The sequence below is a fragment of the Schistocerca nitens genome, unplaced genomic scaffold (genome assembly GCF_023898315.1).
Source record: "Schistocerca nitens isolate TAMUIC-IGC-003100 unplaced genomic scaffold, iqSchNite1.1 HiC_scaffold_440, whole genome shotgun sequence".
NCBI lineage: Eukaryota > Metazoa > Arthropoda > Insecta > Orthoptera > Acrididae > Schistocerca > Schistocerca nitens.
This window is the reverse complement of record NW_026045973.1, coordinates 89,479-107,591: the sequence shown is the minus strand read 5'-3', so window position 1 is coordinate 107,591 and position 18,113 is coordinate 89,479. Positions and strand designations below refer to the sequence as shown.

At 43.9% G+C, this 18,113-nt stretch overlaps 1 protein-coding gene across 1 annotated transcript in view; it reads left to right on the top strand.

The window, feature by feature from the left end:
- Nucleotides 1-18,113, top strand: part of LOC126232129 (uncharacterized) — a 121,462-nt gene that overhangs the window by 76,286 nt on the left and 27,063 nt on the right. Inside the window, exons 8-9 of the mRNA XM_049942437.1 lie at nt 620-747; nt 14,724-14,899. Of these exons, the coding sequence (XP_049798394.1) occupies nt 620-747; nt 14,724-14,899 (304 nt within the window). The remainder of the gene's footprint in view (nt 1-619; nt 748-14,723; nt 14,900-18,113) is intronic.

The following is an 18,113-nucleotide window of genomic DNA, read 5'->3' as shown; positions in this document are numbered from 1 at the left end:
TATAAAAACGTTGATGAGTGGACATAATTCTTCCTCATTTCCATACATATCATACAACTCACGGGAAACGATGTAAAGACTACTCACATTATAAAACCAGCATAGACACGATTCTGTGCAAATCGTTACGTCCTATGCTTGTCAGTAAGTCAAAGTCAAATAGCCAAACTATACATCCTCATTTGTGTTACTTTCTATTATTAGCACATAAAACTTACTGGAATTTATCTCGAGATCCCTTATTTCTTAAATCTGTCTTATTGCTGGGCAAGTCGTGTGTGTGATTTTTTAAGTAGTTGTATATTTCCACTTCTTCAGGTATTTTGATACTTCTACCCTTAGGTTATTTTTATTACTGGATCTACGTTAGGTGATGGTACTACTCTCTCTTTGCTTGATGTGCTCTTTAAATTTGTCGCTGGAATATGAGCTTTGTAACGTCCGGTCAAGATGTCCGTGCTGTAACTCATACGATTACTGACATTGTGTATTGATCTAGTTTCAAAAGGTAAATGCTACCTGCATACACTTTGTGGGGGCAGAAAGTGAAAGCTGTGCTTCCTACAGAAATCTGATCCACTTGCTTGTTCACCAGTCCGTCGTCTCCCGTCTTGTGCAGAACTGCAGGCCCAGGCGGCTGTTTTCCGGGAACGACTCTCCAGCTACTGGCGGGACTTTGCGCAGCTGCTCTCACTCGGTGCGACGCACGCCCCACAGCTGTTGGTTCCCCTCGCATTCGAACGTATGGTAAGTGGAGTTTTTTCCTCCTCTTATAAACTGTATTATACGTACAGGGGGGTGAGAAAATGACACACACCACCTGGTCAGTTCTTGGAGAGTCTTTCCCAGTTTACCTGCTTCACACTGTAGCTATCTTTGGCTCTCCAGTTCTAATACTAACCATCTGGAAGAATTCTGAACCAACCTCTACTTCTGTGAGCCTTTTGGGGCTATGATACAGGGAGGCTAAGCTCGGAATGGTTAGAGGTCGAAGAAAATCGTCTGCATCTTTTTTTCTCGTATTTGCTAGCTACTTCTTTAACAGATTCAGATAACTTTGTATACAGTCCTGCTTTAGAAGCTGAAGGATGTTAGCTTCATATTTAGTGGAGAGTGGTCTAGAGTCTCAGTGTGGCATTTCAAGTCTCCATCAGCATCTTCTCTTCCTAAGAATCTCTACTCCATATGGAAGGCCTATAAAATTACTTCTCTCAACATGGAGGTTCGTCAACTTCAAATCTCGTAATGAACCTGTATACATACCACATAATTTATACAGTTCGTTACAACTGCTCAAACTCTTCTTACCTTAACATACACGTGCTATGTGAACACATACACTGGACTCGCATTCGGGAGGACGACGGTTCAATCCTGTGTCCGGCCATTCTGATTTAGGGCACGGCCGACTTCCTTCCCCATCCTTCCCTAATCCGATGAGACCGATGACCTCGCTGTCTGGTCTCCTTCCCAAACAACCCAACGTTAACACATAGAATGGCCACTGTGCATTATGACTGTTTGGATTCTGACAGTAGTATACATGGAAAGCAAAAGGACGCAGTATGATCTGTGCCTTTGTGTAACTTTTTGTGGCGTATGTAGCAACGTGCCAGTCCATAAACTATCATGTGAGCCTCATTTTGGATCCTTTGAGAAGAGAATTAGGCGATACCTGTTTTAGTGAACTGAAAAGGTTCTGGGTACATTAAATCTTTTTCCTATAAATATTACGGATGTTTGCTGGATGGTAATTTCAACGATTGATAGTTGCGGGTTCCGCATTTAAGAATGGTTTCTGCCGACATCGTATCATGTCCTGTCATTACATCTTGTTTTCGTTACCATCATCCATGCATTTCACTGCAGCAAAGGCAATTTACCTGATACGTGTCCAATATTTTGTAGAGTTAGTACCTCACAGCTTGCGAGAATGTTTAAAGGACGACTTCTTTATTACATTTGCGGTGCAGCTACGTTTCGTTGATCATACACTGCACCTGCTTAGGAAAAGTGTAATTGCGAAAAGTTATTCCGTGAAACCAATGTTGTACAGATAGTTTCGATTTAAAGACACACTTTGCTTTCTGAATGAAACTTAAGTCTTCAGACAGCTGCAGCAGTCTTGAGGTATTCGTATTCGAGATAATTCCTCTTGTGGTTCTTCACTACAGCCCTGCAGAGTAGTACGGCAAAGCGTGCTGTGGCCCAGGTAACGACGCAGCTTACGATTTTGACACTGTGCCCCTGGTAACTGGGCTCTCACATAATACTGTGTACAAATATGTATGTATGTATGGTCAGAATAGTTCAAATGGCTCTGAGCACTATGGGACTTAACTTATCAGGTCATCAGTCCCCTAGAACTTAGAACTACTTACACCTAACTAACGTAAGGACATCACACACATCCATGCCAGAGGCAGGATTCGAACCTGCGACCGTAGCAGTCGCGCGGTTCCAGACTGAAGCGTTCAGAACCGCTCGGCCACACCGGCTGGCATAGATTAGGTCTAGATGGCAGAAAGCGCAGTGGCGCCATCGCAAGGACGACGGATTCAACGTTTTGGAAGGTGCAGATTCAAAAGTGTGCACCACCTTCCAATACACTGCTCCTGCACAACGAGGGAAATTCTGAATTTTATTTTTCGTTTTCTATACTGCTTATCGACTTACCGGTAAGAGTCGCCTGCAGTAACGTGTCACCACTACAGTGCTTTTGGGTCGGTCCGTACGCCGGGCCCCCTACTGTGTGGACTCGGCCCGTGTCGCTCGCTGGCCTCCCTCGCCCTGTGTTGTTGTGACGCCCACAGCCGGGATGTCGGAAGCGCGAAGCGGCTCAGACTGCAAACGGGATGTTAGCTGCCCGCTGACCGCTAACTGCATGCTGTCACAGCGAGGACATGACGCACGTCCCCCCCCCCCCCCCCACACACACACGCACCATGAACATATAAAATACTTTCTTTACACGGATGCATATTGTACATGTTCCACACGAAATATATACTCTCTCTCTCTCTCTCTCTCTCTCTCTCACACACACACACACACACACACACACACACACACATATGGACGCACGCAGTGTCCAATGAAACATTCATAATCTCAAACATGCACTCAGAACTGTGACAAACAGCTCATCAAACTATTCCACACACACCCAGTCAAGTAGAACACCTTTTTACCTTTTTACTAACAAATAAACCCACCCAGACACATCAGTAAATAGTCTGGATGCAGCAGATTTCCACACCTATGCCCCCCGATGAACCACTTGTGATCGTGATAGGACACCCCTGCTTCCAGCTGGAATTGCAGTATATACCTCAGTATATAACCTCAATCGAAAGGTCTCCTGATAAGCATTTGTGGTGCAGCGCCAATCCCCTAGAGGAGGCACCTGTTGAAGTCCCTGAACGTGAAAGTCGTTCAGGCTGTGCAAATCACCGTGTCTGTCATGCAGACTTGTGGGATAGTCCAGCTCTACCTCTAGGACATATCCCTCAACAGCATCAGCAGCCACATATTTGATCTCTTTCCTCAGGCTGGTGAGTTCCCCTTTGGACATCCATGAGAGCCCTTGAAAAGGGAGACTTTGTTGCATGGTTTGCCTTTAGAGACAGTTTACATCCAGGTAAAGAATGAAACTGAAATCGTCAGACAACCTGTACTCCCCCTAGATTATTTGCAAGTTATTTGCCTTGGCATACCTGAGCACACATTGGCAAAGTCACTCGTGGACCGCATGTTCCAGGAAGACATGCATCTCAACGTTGGTCAAGAATTCGCTGCTGGCTTGTGTCTTTCTTAACATGGCATCCCACGAAATCTCAGCCATATGCTACAGAACTTCTCGATGTTGCCGGTCAGATGTACATTCGTGTTCATCATTTTACGTGTTCTGATAAATCAGAGATGCCGAAGTCCTGCTGTTCATTCACTAAGTGCCCGTTCTTTCCATTCATTATGGAAATGCCTCTTAGTTTACTAGAGAATCCAGATATTCGTATGGAAAGACCCCTTCTCCGTCACAAGTTGAAACTCTTGAAACTCTACATCATCGAGATAAGTGGCTCCCTTTGCTAAGAATATCTCCAGGACGCGTTGGTTCAGCAAATTTATAAAGAGACGTGAGCATGAAGCGTTGTGAATCCAGGAAGTGGTGTGATCCTCTTTGAAGCGGCATGTATTTGTCAACGGTGTCAGCAATGACACTGATCTTATCATCCTACTACCCAGACTCGTCAAAGTGCTGAACTAGAAAGTGGGCATCATGCTCACTGAAATTGTGGAAAAGATGGCTGTGTGCTGTGGCAGTTGGTACTTAAAGTTACATGGGTTGTCAGCTGCACTCTGGGACTTCCCCGTTACGTGGCAACAGACCCTACAGGGAGCTTCCTCACCTCTGTCCAGTCACAGTCCCCAGGTATAACGATCAGCTGCCTGCTTGTACAGTGCATCATTCTCCTTCACGTTGGTCATGAGGACGTTTTCACTATAAATGTTATAAACATCCCGTACAAGACTTTCAAGCTCAGTGAGCAGCCATCTCGCACTATTCCCTTGACATAAGATTTTAATTTTAGTGCACAGAACTTGATGGCTAGCCACATATCGTATGCATCATTTTGTGACAGTGATATGGGAGGCAGAGGCACCACGTTCACACTGTACCACAGGAGCTAGGAGGCGCTCTAAATCGACGTAAACGACGAACGGACAGAAGTGTTGGTGAGAGGCATTCTTAAACTTCGAGAACCGTTTATCCTTGATAAGCATTTCCACACCTATTGTTTCCTGGCTCTAACAGTCAATCAGGTGTCTTTCAAGATACATGCTCTTGGTAAACGACTTGAGACATCTACAGCAAAAATATCTTGCACCTTTTTGGTTTTCATTTCAGAGGAACGTAGGTGGGACATGCATTTTATCGAAACGTTGTGTTGCTTATCGTATTCAGAGATTAGCAGCAGGTCTACACTTTTTGGATGTTTCTCGGCTAATATGGACAAGAAGAGGGGACCACCTAATTTACGCTCGACTTCTTTGTCGATGTGCCACACAGCGTGTTAATGTTTGTCTTCTTCTTATGGCTTTCCTACATTCGGCCATAAACGAGAAATTAGAACGTCAGTGGACATCTGGTGTTTGTTGTGTATCTGTATGCCCTGTACTTTTTGGTTAATTTCTATCACTAGTGCGAAGCAACCATGGAAATCAATTTAAATTCCTCTTATCATGATTCTGGGCATTAGGACATGCTTTTTGTTAGCAGTATATACTTTTGAAGAGAGATGTAACTGGACCCCACAATAAGTTGATCAAAATCTTATGAACATAAATCAAGGCAGAGCATACAGCTGAGTGTCTTACAGGACCCCCTTTCCTGCACCTCAGAAAAGTGACTCAGTATGACCACCCTGGTATCGACTCACCCCATGACGTCACGACAGCTCTCACCCTAACTTGGACAATGCTCTTCCCCTCAACAACACGTCGAACTCCTATTAACTCTGCACACAAGAAGGAGAAAGAGACGCAGTTGATAAGTATCTAAGGAAGGAGAAATAAAAATCCGTATTTGTATGATAATAATAATAAATTCTGAGTACTTACAAGTAAAACTGTTGTTGTGTTCATTACTGGAATACACTTCCAGCAACTCATCATCAGTGGGCATGTTTGTCATTAAGGGCATATCCAGCATGGGAACTAGAGGAGGTGTATGACGTCGGCAGGGGAATGTGTCTGAAAGAATACAGACAAACCCAAAACGAAAACACAGGTGCAAAAGAACTAGTAGCTGGTGGTCGTGTCAAAACACCGAAATTCGCATTGAGAACATCTACAAACTAGAGCATCTCAAAAATAACAAACAATTTAATACTGTAGAATAAGCGATATCTGCCTCTGAACAATCGAAGTCGTTCCCCAGAGATCATCATCATCGTCATCATCATTATCAGCTGCTGGGTTCAGATCCCACAGCGAGTAACGCCTCCTCGCACCTAGAAAAGAAGTAGAACCCATAAGAATCACTTACACTACAAGCCATTAAAATTGCTACACCAAGAAGAAATGCAGACGATAAACGGGTATTCATTGGACAAATATATTATTCTAGAACTGACAGTGATTACATTTTCATGGAATTTCGGTGCGTAGATCCTGAGAAATCAGTACCCAGAACAACCACCTGTGGCCGTAATAACGGCCTTGATACGTCTGGGCATTGAGTCAAACAGAGCTTTGATGGCGTGTACAGGTACAGCTGCCCATGCAGCCTCAACACGATACCACAGTTCATCAAGAGCAGTGACTGACGTATTGTGACGAGCCAGTTGCTCGGCCACCATTGACCAGACGTTTTCAATTGGTGAGAGATCTGGAGAATGTGCTGGCCAGGGCAGCAGTCGAACATTTTCTGTATCCAGAAAGGCCTGTATCCAGGACCTGCAACATGCGGTCAGGAATTGTCCTGCTGAAATGTAGGATTTCGCAGGGATCGAATGAAGGTAGAGCCACGGGTCGTAAGACATCTGCAATGTAACGTCCACTGTTCAAAGTGCCGTCATTGCGAACAAGAGATGACCGAGACGTGTAACCAATGGCACCCCATACCAACACGCCGGGTGATACGCCAGTGTGGCGATGACGAATACGCGCTTCCAATGTGCGTTCACCACGATGTCGCCAAACACGAATGCGACCATCATGATGCTGTAAGCAGAACCTGGATTCATCCGAAAAAATGACGTTTTGCCATTCGTGGACCCAGGTTCGTCGTTGACTACACCACAGCAGGCGCTCCTGTCTGTGATGCAGCGTCAAGGGTAACCGCAGCCACGGTGTCCGAGCTGATAGTCCATGCTGCTGCAAACGTCATCGAACTGTTCGTGCAGATGACTGTTGTCTTGCAAACGTCCCCATCTGGACATGGCTGCACGATCCATTACAGCCATATGGATAAGATGCCTGTCATCTCGACTGCTAGTGATACGAGACCGTTGGGATACAGAACGGCGTTCCGTATTACCTTCCTGAACCCACCGATTCCATATTCTGCTAACAGTCATTGGATCTCCACCAACGCGAGCAGCAATGTCGCGATACGATAAACCGCAATCGCGATGGGCTACAATCGGACCTTTATCAAAGTCGGAAACGTGATGGTGCGCATTTCTCCTCCTTACACGAGGCATCATAACAACGTTTCACCAGGCAACGCCAGTCAAGTGCTGTTTGTGTATGAGAAATCGAATGGAAACTTTCCTCATGTCAGCACGTTGTGGGTGTCGCCACCGGCGCGAACATTGTGTGAATGCTCTGAAAAGCTAATCATTTGCATATCACAGCATCTTCTTCCTGTCGGTTACATTTCGCGTCTGTAGCACGTCATCTTCGTGGTGTAGCAATTTTAATGGCCAGTAGTGTATAAACAAAAACACTATAGAAAATATGTATAGTTGCTTTCATCCTCAGCCAAGGTGACCATGATGAATGACGTCACACCGTCGTCGGTAAACAGTGACTACAGTGCGGCGTCATCATTGTTACCCAACGTGCGTGGCCATGACTGCAGTCACCATCGTCGTCACGGATACCGCACGAGCGCTTGACTCCGATATCAGGGCTGGCTGGCAGTCGGAGAGAGAGAAAGACTCGGGTCGCCCTCCGCAGGGCTGTTTACAAAACCCTTCAGCCACGCAGCGTGCGCTGATCAGCAATTCAAGTCGCAGTTCATCACGCTTCTTCTCTCACCACTAACATTACTTACACATAGCGCATTGCGACAGTGCCCAGCGTGTTGGTACACATTTGAACATGCCTCTCTCAACTTGCTACTACTCTCATTACTTACCAAGCGTGGACGCAAGGCAGCACAAACGGGTTTATTTCTCGTAAGAAGAAGAACTTCTACATATTAAACGAGTGGGATTGTGCTGTGACAGAAATGCACGAAATGGAATATGCTGGCTGCAAGTAGCTGCTGATCGGTTACGTTTTGAGTGACACATTGCAGAAACTTGGGAAATCGTCTCGACAGTTCTCCAAAAAGAGTGTAGATGTCGCCTGGTAAATAAACACAGCTGACAAAAGAACTGTAAAAAATGAGCTCGGGAGTATCTAAACAAGAACAAAAATTTTATTAAGAAAGTAATATTTGCACATATCTGCAACACAAGTAAATCCAGTTTTCTCTCCAGCACCGTACACTTGCTTACGATGTCGGACTGACATACAGTTGAATGATTCCAAATTCAGGATGGCAGTGTTCTTGAAAATATCCCACATTCACACCACCACCTCACGACCTTTGACGTGCATGACGCTCTCTCTGTGATCACAGTTTCGGAGTGACGTCAGCATATCCTCACAGGTCATTCCTGTATCGTGGCGGCTACTGCGATAGTGGAATCGAGTCAGTCACGCTACTGTCTTCCAAGACATGTCACACTTCATTGTTCTGAGCAGCTGGGCGGAAGTGACAACTGTGTAGAAACTTGTCGAAACACAGACTGAGTCGATGCGTGTGACAACAGCTACACCTTTAATCATCTTTAAACATGAAGCGGCCGCACTCGTCGTGGAGGCCTCGCCCGTGAGCAACAATGTTGTACCAGGAGGCAGGCAGCTTGGACCCTGGCAAGCAGGTCTTCAGCTGTATCTACAGGTGTTTCGTACACCTACATCTTGACATAACCGCAGAGAATGAAGTCCAGGGTTGTAAGATCCAGCGATCGCAATGGCCATCAGAGAGGACCCCCCGTCTCCAGTCCTACAATGAGTGTGAGTATTCTTCAGGTGCTTGCAAACATTAACATCAAAATGGAATGATCTTGGATAATGCCCTAAAATACCTTGACTGAGAATCTTTGCTGTTGGCCGATATGGGTGGCGTGGGTGTTGTCCTCATTCTAGATCTGCCTGTTTGCCTTTTGAAAACAACATCACGGATGAATGAGGCCTCATCCACAAACAATACAAACTGTATGTAGTTGGAAAGTACAGCGCTGTGAACGATACTGGATTGACACAAGCAGACATAGGGCTCAAAATCCGTTCGTCCCAGTGCTTGCACATTTCACCTTTGATTACTCATTGTGCGCTGTACACAGCAACACACCTCACCATGAACACGACACAAGCTATCTGATGCAATGGACAGCTGACAGCAGGGTCAGTGGTGTGCTTGCGGCACAGGTTAATGCGCCACTGCGATGCTTGAGTGCTACGAGCCTAGTTGTGCACAGTAGGTCCGTTTGGTGGTCAGGTGTGTACACTGTTTATCAGCTGCTACTGTTCGAGTGCACAACGGACACCCGAGATCTTTGCAAGGGTGTGAAGAACTGCAGGCATCATTGCAATACATGCATTCATTCAGACTGACCGTCGTTACTTTGAAGAATTGCTGTGAGCTACATTGTTGTTAGGTGGTGTATGCTGTGTATGTCCTCAACACAATAAATATGCACTTTCGAGTATTGGTTCCCTATCTCAATTTAATCTACTGTGCAACCACTGTCACCTGTTTCAGTGTGACCCAAAAGGTTTGGGGACTCCACGTACAGAGAACAAGAGCAGTTCCGTCGCACTTCCCTCAGACTCTCCCGACGGCACCCATGTCTGTGGTGAGCACTCACCTTCCAGAACAACACACTGGGTGATGCTAGGGTAGATAGAAGAAAGGAAAACAGAATGGGCAAGTGCGAGAGGGACTCACGCACTAAGGGTTCTGTACAAACTCCCCATCCTGGGAATCGAGTTTCCCAATGATTTTTGCCTGTTATCGATACTTTGTAACGTTACTGGCAAGATACTGATCCCAGCTATACCAAGATCGATTCAGAAATTCTATGTTATTTCCTCAGCCCAAACAAACAAGAACAAGCAAGCAGAGGACTTTAGTTTACGTATGTAGGGAGAGAAGATTTAATAACACATTTTTGTTTACGTACTAAATCATGAATACAACATACAATTTATTTTTGGATGCAGTAATGTCCGTATGTTATTCTTTCAACAGGTGATGAATACAATGTATGTCCAAATCGAAAACGACATTTTTATGTGATATAATTACAAGTTAACAAGTTTCAGATTTTTTGCTTTACTTGCACCGGAAAACTTAGTTGTTGCCAAATCTCATGATTCCAAGTCAATGGAGGGCACCCTATAGGTTTCGATGAGTGAGTTTTCGATTATAAAACACGAGACATAAATAGCCATATCTGTTGACTGGAGTCAGTTATAAGCTTACAACTTTTACGCCGCCAAGGGTCCGTATACCTTTGTATGTGACATAATTTGAACATGATACCCAGATCTGATCCAGAGAAAAAGATTCCCAACAGATGGACAGACAAATACACTGATAAAAAATAATACGAAAAGTATTTTCAAGAGTTATAAGGTTACTAATTCCCCCCCATGAACCATGGACCTTGCCGTTGGTGGGGAGGCTTGCGTGCCTCAGCGATACAGATGGCCGTACCGTAGGTGCAACCACAACGGAGGGGTATCTGTTGAGAGGCCAGACAAACGTGTGGTTCCTGAAGAGGGGCAGCAGCCTTTTCAGTAGTTGCAGGGGCAACGGTCTGGATGATTGACTGATCTGGCCTTGGAACATTAACCAAACCGGCCTTGCTGTGCTGGTACTGCGAACGGCTGAAAGCAAGGGGAAACTACAGCCGTAATTTTTCCCGAGGACATGCAGCTCTACTGTATGATTAAATGATGATGGCGTCCTCTTGGGTAAAATATTCCGGAGGTAAAATAGTCCCCCATTCGGATCTCCGGGCGGGGACTACTCAAGAGGACGTTGTTATCAGGAGAAAGAAAACTGGCGTCCTACGGATCGGAGCGTGGAATGTCAAATCACTTAATCGGGCAGGTAGGTTAGAAAATTTGAAAAGGGAAATGGATAGGTTTAAGTTAGATATAGTGGGAATTAGTGAAGTTCGGTGGCAGGAGGAACAAGACTTTTGGTCAGGTGATTACAGGGTTATAAATACAAAATCAAATAGGGGTAATGCAGGAGTAGGTTTAATAATGAATAAAAAAATAGGAGTGCGGGTTAGCTACTACAAACAGCATAGTGAACGCATTATTGTGGCCAAGATAGACACAAAGCCCATGCCTACTACAGTAGTACAAGTTTATATGCCAACTAGCTCTGCAGATGATGAAGAAATTGATGAAATGTATGACAAAAGAAATTATTCAGGTAGTGAAGGGAGACGAAAATTTAATAGTCATGGGTGACTGGAATTCGTCAGTAGGAAAAGGGAGAGAAGGAAACATAGTAGGTGAATATGGATTGGGGGGAAGGAATGAAAGAGGAAGCCGCCTTGTAGAATTTTGCACAGAGCATAACTTAATCATAGCTAACACTTGGTTCAAGAATCATGAAAGGAGGCTGTATACATGGAAGAAGCCAGGAGATACTGACAGCTTTCAGATAGATTATATAATGGTAAGACAGAGATTTAGGAACCAGGTTTTAAATTGTAAGACATTTCCTGGGGCAGATGTGGATTCTGACCACAATCTATTGGTTATGAACTGCAGATTGAAACTGAAGAAACTGCAAAAAGGTTGGAATTTAATGAGATGGGACCTGGATAAACTGACTAAACCAGAGGTTGTAGATAGTTTCAGGGAGAGCATAAAGGGACAATTGACAGGAATGGGGGAAAGAAATACAGTAGAAGAAGAATGGGTAGCTCTGAGGGATGAAGTGGTGAAGGCAGCAGACGATCAAGTAGGTAAAAAGACGAGGGCTAATAGAAATCCTTGGGTAACAGAAGAAATATTGAATTTAATTGATGAAAGGAGAAAATATAAAAATGCAGTAAATGAAGCAGGCAAAAAGGAATACAAACGTCTCAAAAATGAAATCAACAGGAAGTGCAAAATGGCTAAGCAGGGATGGCTAGAGGACAAATGTAAGGATGTAGAGGGTTATCTCACTAGGGGTAAGATAGATACTGTCTACAGGAAAATTAAAGAGACCTTTGGAGAGAAGAGAACCACTTGTATGAATATCAAGAGCTCAGATGGCAACCCAGTTCTAAGCAAAGAAGGGAAGGCAGAAAGGTGGAAGGAGTATATAGAAGGTTTATACAAGGGCGATGTACTTGAGGACCATATTATGGAAATGGAAGAGGATGTAGATGAAGACGAAATGGGAGATAAGATACTGCGTGAAGAGTTTGACAGAGCACTGAAAGACCTGAGTCGAAACAAGGCCCCGGGAGTAGACAACATTCCACTAGAACTACTGATGGCCTCGGGAGAGCCAGTCATGACAAAACTCTACCATCTAGTGAGCACGATGTATGAGACAGGCGAAATACCCTCAGACTTCAAGAAGAATATAATAATTCCAATCCCAAAGAAAGCAGGTGTTGACAGATGTGAAAATTACCGAACTATCAGTTTAATAAGTCACAGCTGCAAAATACTAACGCGAATTCTTTACAGACGAATGGAAAAACTAGTAGAAGCGGACCTCGGGGAAGATCAGTTTGGATTCCGTAGAAATGTTGGAACACGTGAGGCAATACTGACCTTACGACTTATCTTAGAAGAAAGATTAAGAAAAGGCAAACCTACGTTTCTAGCATTTGTAGACTTAGAGACAGCTTTTGACAACGTTAACTGGAATACTCTCTTTCAAATTCTGAAGGTGGCAGGGGTAAAATACAGGGAGCGAAGGGCTACTTACAATTTGTAGAGAAACCAGATGGCAGTTATAAGAGTCGAGGGGCATGAAAGGGAAGCAGTGGTTGGGAAAGGAGTGAGACAGGATTGTAGCCTCTCCCCGATGTTATTCAATCTGTATATTGAGCAAGCAGTAAAGGAAACAAAAGAAAAATTCGGAGTAGGTATTAAAATTCATGGAGAAGAAGTAAAAACTTTGAGGTTCGCCGATGACATTGTAATTCTGTCAGAGACAGCAAAGGACATGGAAGAGCAGTTGAACGGAATGGACAGTGTCTTGAAAGGAGGATATAAGATGAACATCAACAAAAGCAAAACGAGGATAATGGAATGTAGTCAAATTAAATCGGGTGATGCTGAGGGGATTAGATTAGGAAATGAGACACTTAAAGTAGTAAAGGAGTTTTGCTATTTAGGGAGTAAAATAACCGATGATGGTCGAAGTAGAGAGGATATAAAATGTAGACTGGCAATGGCAAGGAAAGCGTTTCTCAAGAAGAGAAATTTGTTAACATCGAGTATAGATTTAGGTGTCAGGAAGTCGTTTCTGAAAGTATTTGTATGGAGTGTAGCCATGTATGGAAGTGAGACATGGACGATAACTAGTTTGGACAAGAAGAGAATAGAAGCTTTCGAAATGTGGTGCTACAGAAGAATGCTGAAGATAAGGTGGATAGATCACGTAACTAATGAGGAGGTATTGAATAGGATTGGGGAGAAGAGAAGTTTGTGGCACAACTTGACTAAAAGAAGGGATCGCTTGGTAGGACATGTTTTGAGGCATCAAGGGATCACAAATTTAGCATTGGAGGGCAGCGTGGAGGGTAAAAATCGTAGAGGGAGACCAAGAGATCAATACACTAAGCAGATTCAGAAGGATGTAGGTTGCAGTAGGTACTGGGAGATAAAGAAGCTTGCACAGGATAGAGTAGCATGGAGAGCTGCATCAAACCAGTCTCAGGACTGAAGACCACAACAACAACAAGGTTACTAATTATGGATTTTAAGATTTTTTCCTTTATTTGCACTGTGAAATCTGGCTTCTTCCAAAATGTCATGATTCTATATCAACAGGGATGGCCTTACAGATTTTTGTGAGTGATTTTTCAAGTATGAAAATGTGTAATTAAATGGCCATATCTTTACTGCATTGACTTAGAAGCCTACAATTTGTACAACGCCAAAGGAGCATAGACCTTAATATGTGACATAAATGTGAACTTCGTACCCGAAAATGGTCCAGAAAAAATTATCTTAACACTCGGACAGTCAATACATTCCTTCAAATCTGCAATATTCGAGACGTGTTCAGATACAGACGACATTGTGTTAGATGACGAGCAACAAACGGAAATTTTCGGCAAAAGCGATCAGCCAGGCAACAGACAAACGCTACAAAATTTTGAGTCAAACTGACATTTCGTGTGTGCACAATTAACTGAGATAATGTTTCAGATATGGAGCGGCTGATGTCTATTGTTGCGTTTGTAGAAGGTCATAACGTGTATTCAGGTTTCTCACAGCGTTGGTAACGAGTAGGATTTTGACGGATTTGTCAACAGTCTGGCCATTCTATTTTCGAAAATCGTTCAAAAGTTTGAATAGAATCTCCTCAGAGTTCCTGCCACGACATGTGGCTTTACACGTAGGAACTCGACGCTGCTGGCTGGTCCAGTACATTTCAGTTGGATACATCGTCACGGGAGTATACATTCATACATTCAGACGTCTGTAATGTCAACTACCAAGAAATATCTGCACCTCTCTTATCGGATGTCACAGTTTGAGAAATGTATTTATTTAATAAAACCCCACTAGGCATCTGCTTTGCGTTAATGTTTTTATGCCTGTACAAAACTGAATGTACTACACTCATGCGCTGGCAGTAATTCCAGTGTCATGTAATAGTGCTACATGTAACTGTATACTAAGACAGGCTGCTGCTTGTGGATGTTATGAAAGTAATTTGAACTATTTTCTGTGGGTCTCAGGGTAACCACGCAAGTGATCAGCAACTCCACGGTTGGATTAAGGACGTGGAACGTGTGAAAAACATGCTGCGCACGAAATTAACCGGATGTGTACAGGACATGCAATCAGCCAGCAAACAGGTGGAGCACTACGAGGTGGAAGAAGACAAGGACGGGCCAGGGCACTTGATACTCAGGTATAAACCAGTGTACACTCAAATGTCTGTCGTACCCACTATGGTTTATTGGAGTTTATCTCACTTTGATCCATGGAAGTATTCATTAAAGTTATAGAAAACACAGGGATCATTTAATTCAGAATGGAGTAAAGAACTAGCATTAATAGACAGTACTGAAGGACATGGTTACAGAAACTCGTGATTTACAAAGGTTTTTGACTCCGTTTAGCCTTCGATTTTTTTATTCGCATTGTGTCTTAAAATGTGCAACGTATTACGTAACAGACAAGCAGAGAAAACTGACACAAAAAACGATGTTACTGCATTTACTAGAGAAAGTATTGATGGTTACAGACACTTCCGAAGTTTTCATAATTTGTGGAAACAATGATGTGGAACCTGACACAAAAAGCGAGCGTGTCTTATTCGGGACAAAAAAAAAAAAAACACTTCGGGAGAAATTACGGTAATACCGTGTAGTTGCGACTCTAGTCCAGATACTGGCATCCAGTCGGTGAGGAAGTCATGTTCATCTCAATAGATGGAGGAAAAATCTAAGCAGCGATGAGGGAAGATGGGAAGACGTCAGCAGAGGCAGGAAGCGGATAGCCATCGTTCTTATATTTTGTCCTGTGGTTGGTGTGTTTAAATCAGTCCGTAGCATAGAGCGTAAATACTGGAGGTTGCGAGCGGGAGGAAAGCGGAATAGTCTCTCGAGTGGTTGACATATGGAACCGTGGAATGGAGTAGTGTAGGAGATATGTTGGCACTACGGAGGGTGACCAGGTGGCTTCCTGTGTGGGAATGGGCAAGCTCCCAGCAGGCACCCCACGTCTTGTGGCGGTGTTGTTGGATTCTTTTAGGTGGCTTATTGTGGGATAGCTATGGAGGTGGAGAACATGGATTAGGATGGACAATTAGACTAAGTCGTGATTACTAACAATAGGATGAAAGACTTCTGCAGTTATATCTGAAGAGGTCGGTAGGGGAGTCGCTTTGGGATGAGTGTGTCTGGGAAATGGACTAGGTCTTCTGAAACGAAGGTGATCAACCGACATCCACAGTTGAGTTCATCATGAGAATTGATGTGGGTAAATAGCTGTGGAGAGGCAGTGGTCAGTGTGAGGAACGAAATTATGTGCTATAGGATGATGACAGAGACAAGCAGTAGGACAGATCACGGCCAGGGTGGTAAAATACACACTCAGGATAAAGTATTATGCAGGATGATTGAACATGATTTGTAGCCAAGTGGAGCTGTTTTTGAGGAACGGTATTGTTACTCCACGATGTTTATCGTGTGGGGATTTTTGGTTTGCTACTCCACATCTGTCATCAGAACTGTGAGTGGGTTACTGGTTCACTGTGTACGGACACATGCAGATAGTGTGACGGGATAAAACTATCGATATTTTGTCAGGCAGTGGGAATGAACAGTGGTTGGGAAGGTGAACTGAAAATCGGAGATGGGTAGATTTCAAGACAGGGGTGCACTACACAAAGGAAGCAGCTAATCGGATAGCAGAGTACTTGTGGAGTGTACATGGGGGGTTTCAGGCTAGCCAGTAGTTTGAGGTACTCTTATGAACACTCGCCAGTTGGTACACATTTAGGGAAATCAGATAGCTTTCAGAGTAAAGTCAGTTCGACTCTGAAACTTTCATCAGTCAACTCTCGAAGTATTTGTAACATAGTTCCCAAATTTACTCTCCTCCATGAACGTTCTCAGCCTCAAATTATTCTTGAATTGAGAGCTGGCTAAGACCCAAAGTAAAAGAACTCTGAGATATTTAGCGAGTCTTGGAATGTTTATCGGAAAGACATATTCGACGCCGTAGGAGGGGAAGTGTTGATTGCAGTTGACAAAAAATATTCTCTTTACTGAGGTTGAATTTGAGTGCTATAGTGAAGTTACGTGGTCGCACGTAACAGGACTAGGTGAAACCATATCAGTTGTTGGATGTTTTTACCACCCACCCGACTCCGCTGAGACAGATGTGGAGCCATTCAAAGAAGGTAAATAGTCAGCATTGCATAAATATCCAGATCACGCGACACTAGCTGGCGGTGACCTTAACCTACCGAGTATAGACTGGGACGTCTATGGATTCACTGTAGTTCGTGCAGACAGACAGTCTTGTGAAGGACTTTCGAACACGTTTTCCGAAAACTGTGTTGAGCAGCTAGTTCGGCAGCCAGCACAAACAGGCAGGACCTTATCGATGGCGTCAGCATAGAGATGGGGATTAGTGATCATGATGTTATCATAGCGACTATGGTTACGAAAGTCAGTAAATCAGTCGAGAACGCTAGGAGAGTTGATATGCAGTTGTCAGCGTCTCATTTAGACAATAAAATACAATCATTTAATTCCAGAATTATGGCCATATATGAATTATGGCTAAAGTTTAAAGAGACTGTAAATCGTGATCCGGAAATGTATGCGCCTACTAAGTGGATGAAGCGCAGAAAAGACTCATCGTGCTTTAATAACAAGATTCGGAAAATGCTGAGGATCGAAAGGCTGTTACATCCTCGGTTCAGAAGAGAACGCGCAAATGAGGACAGAAAGATTTGTAGATATTCGTGCGTCTGTGGAAAGATCTGTGCGCGAAGCATACAACTGCTACCACCGGAGAACCGGAAAAAGTTTTGCTCCTCTGCAAAATCGTTAAGCGGATGTAACGCTTCTATTCAGTCACACGTTGACCAGTCTGCTTTTGGCGGTAGAATATTCCAAAAGGAAGGCCGAAGTTAAAAATTCCTCGTTTAAGAAATCGTTCACGCAGGAGAATGGTACAAACGTGCCGTCGTTTGACCGTCGCACAGAGTCCCGTATGGAAATCATAGTAATGAGTACCGCTGGCGTAGAGAAACAGCTGAAACAGCTGAAAATAAATAAGTGGCAATGCCTAGGTGGAATGCCAGTTTGGTTTTACAAAGAGTAGTGTGCGGCACTGGCCCCTTACTTAGCTTGCATTTACCGCGAATCTTGCGATCAGCGCTAAGAACCAAGCGAGTGGAAAAAAGTGCAAGTGACTCTAGTGTATAAGAAAGGTAAAAGAACGGACCCACAAAATTACAGACCAATATCCCTAACACCTGTTTCCTGCAGAATCCTTAAACATATTCTCAGTTCGAACATAATCAACTTTCTTCAGACTAAGGAGCTTATGTGCACAGATCAACACGGTTTTGGTAAGCATTGCTTCTGTGAAACTCACCTTTTCCT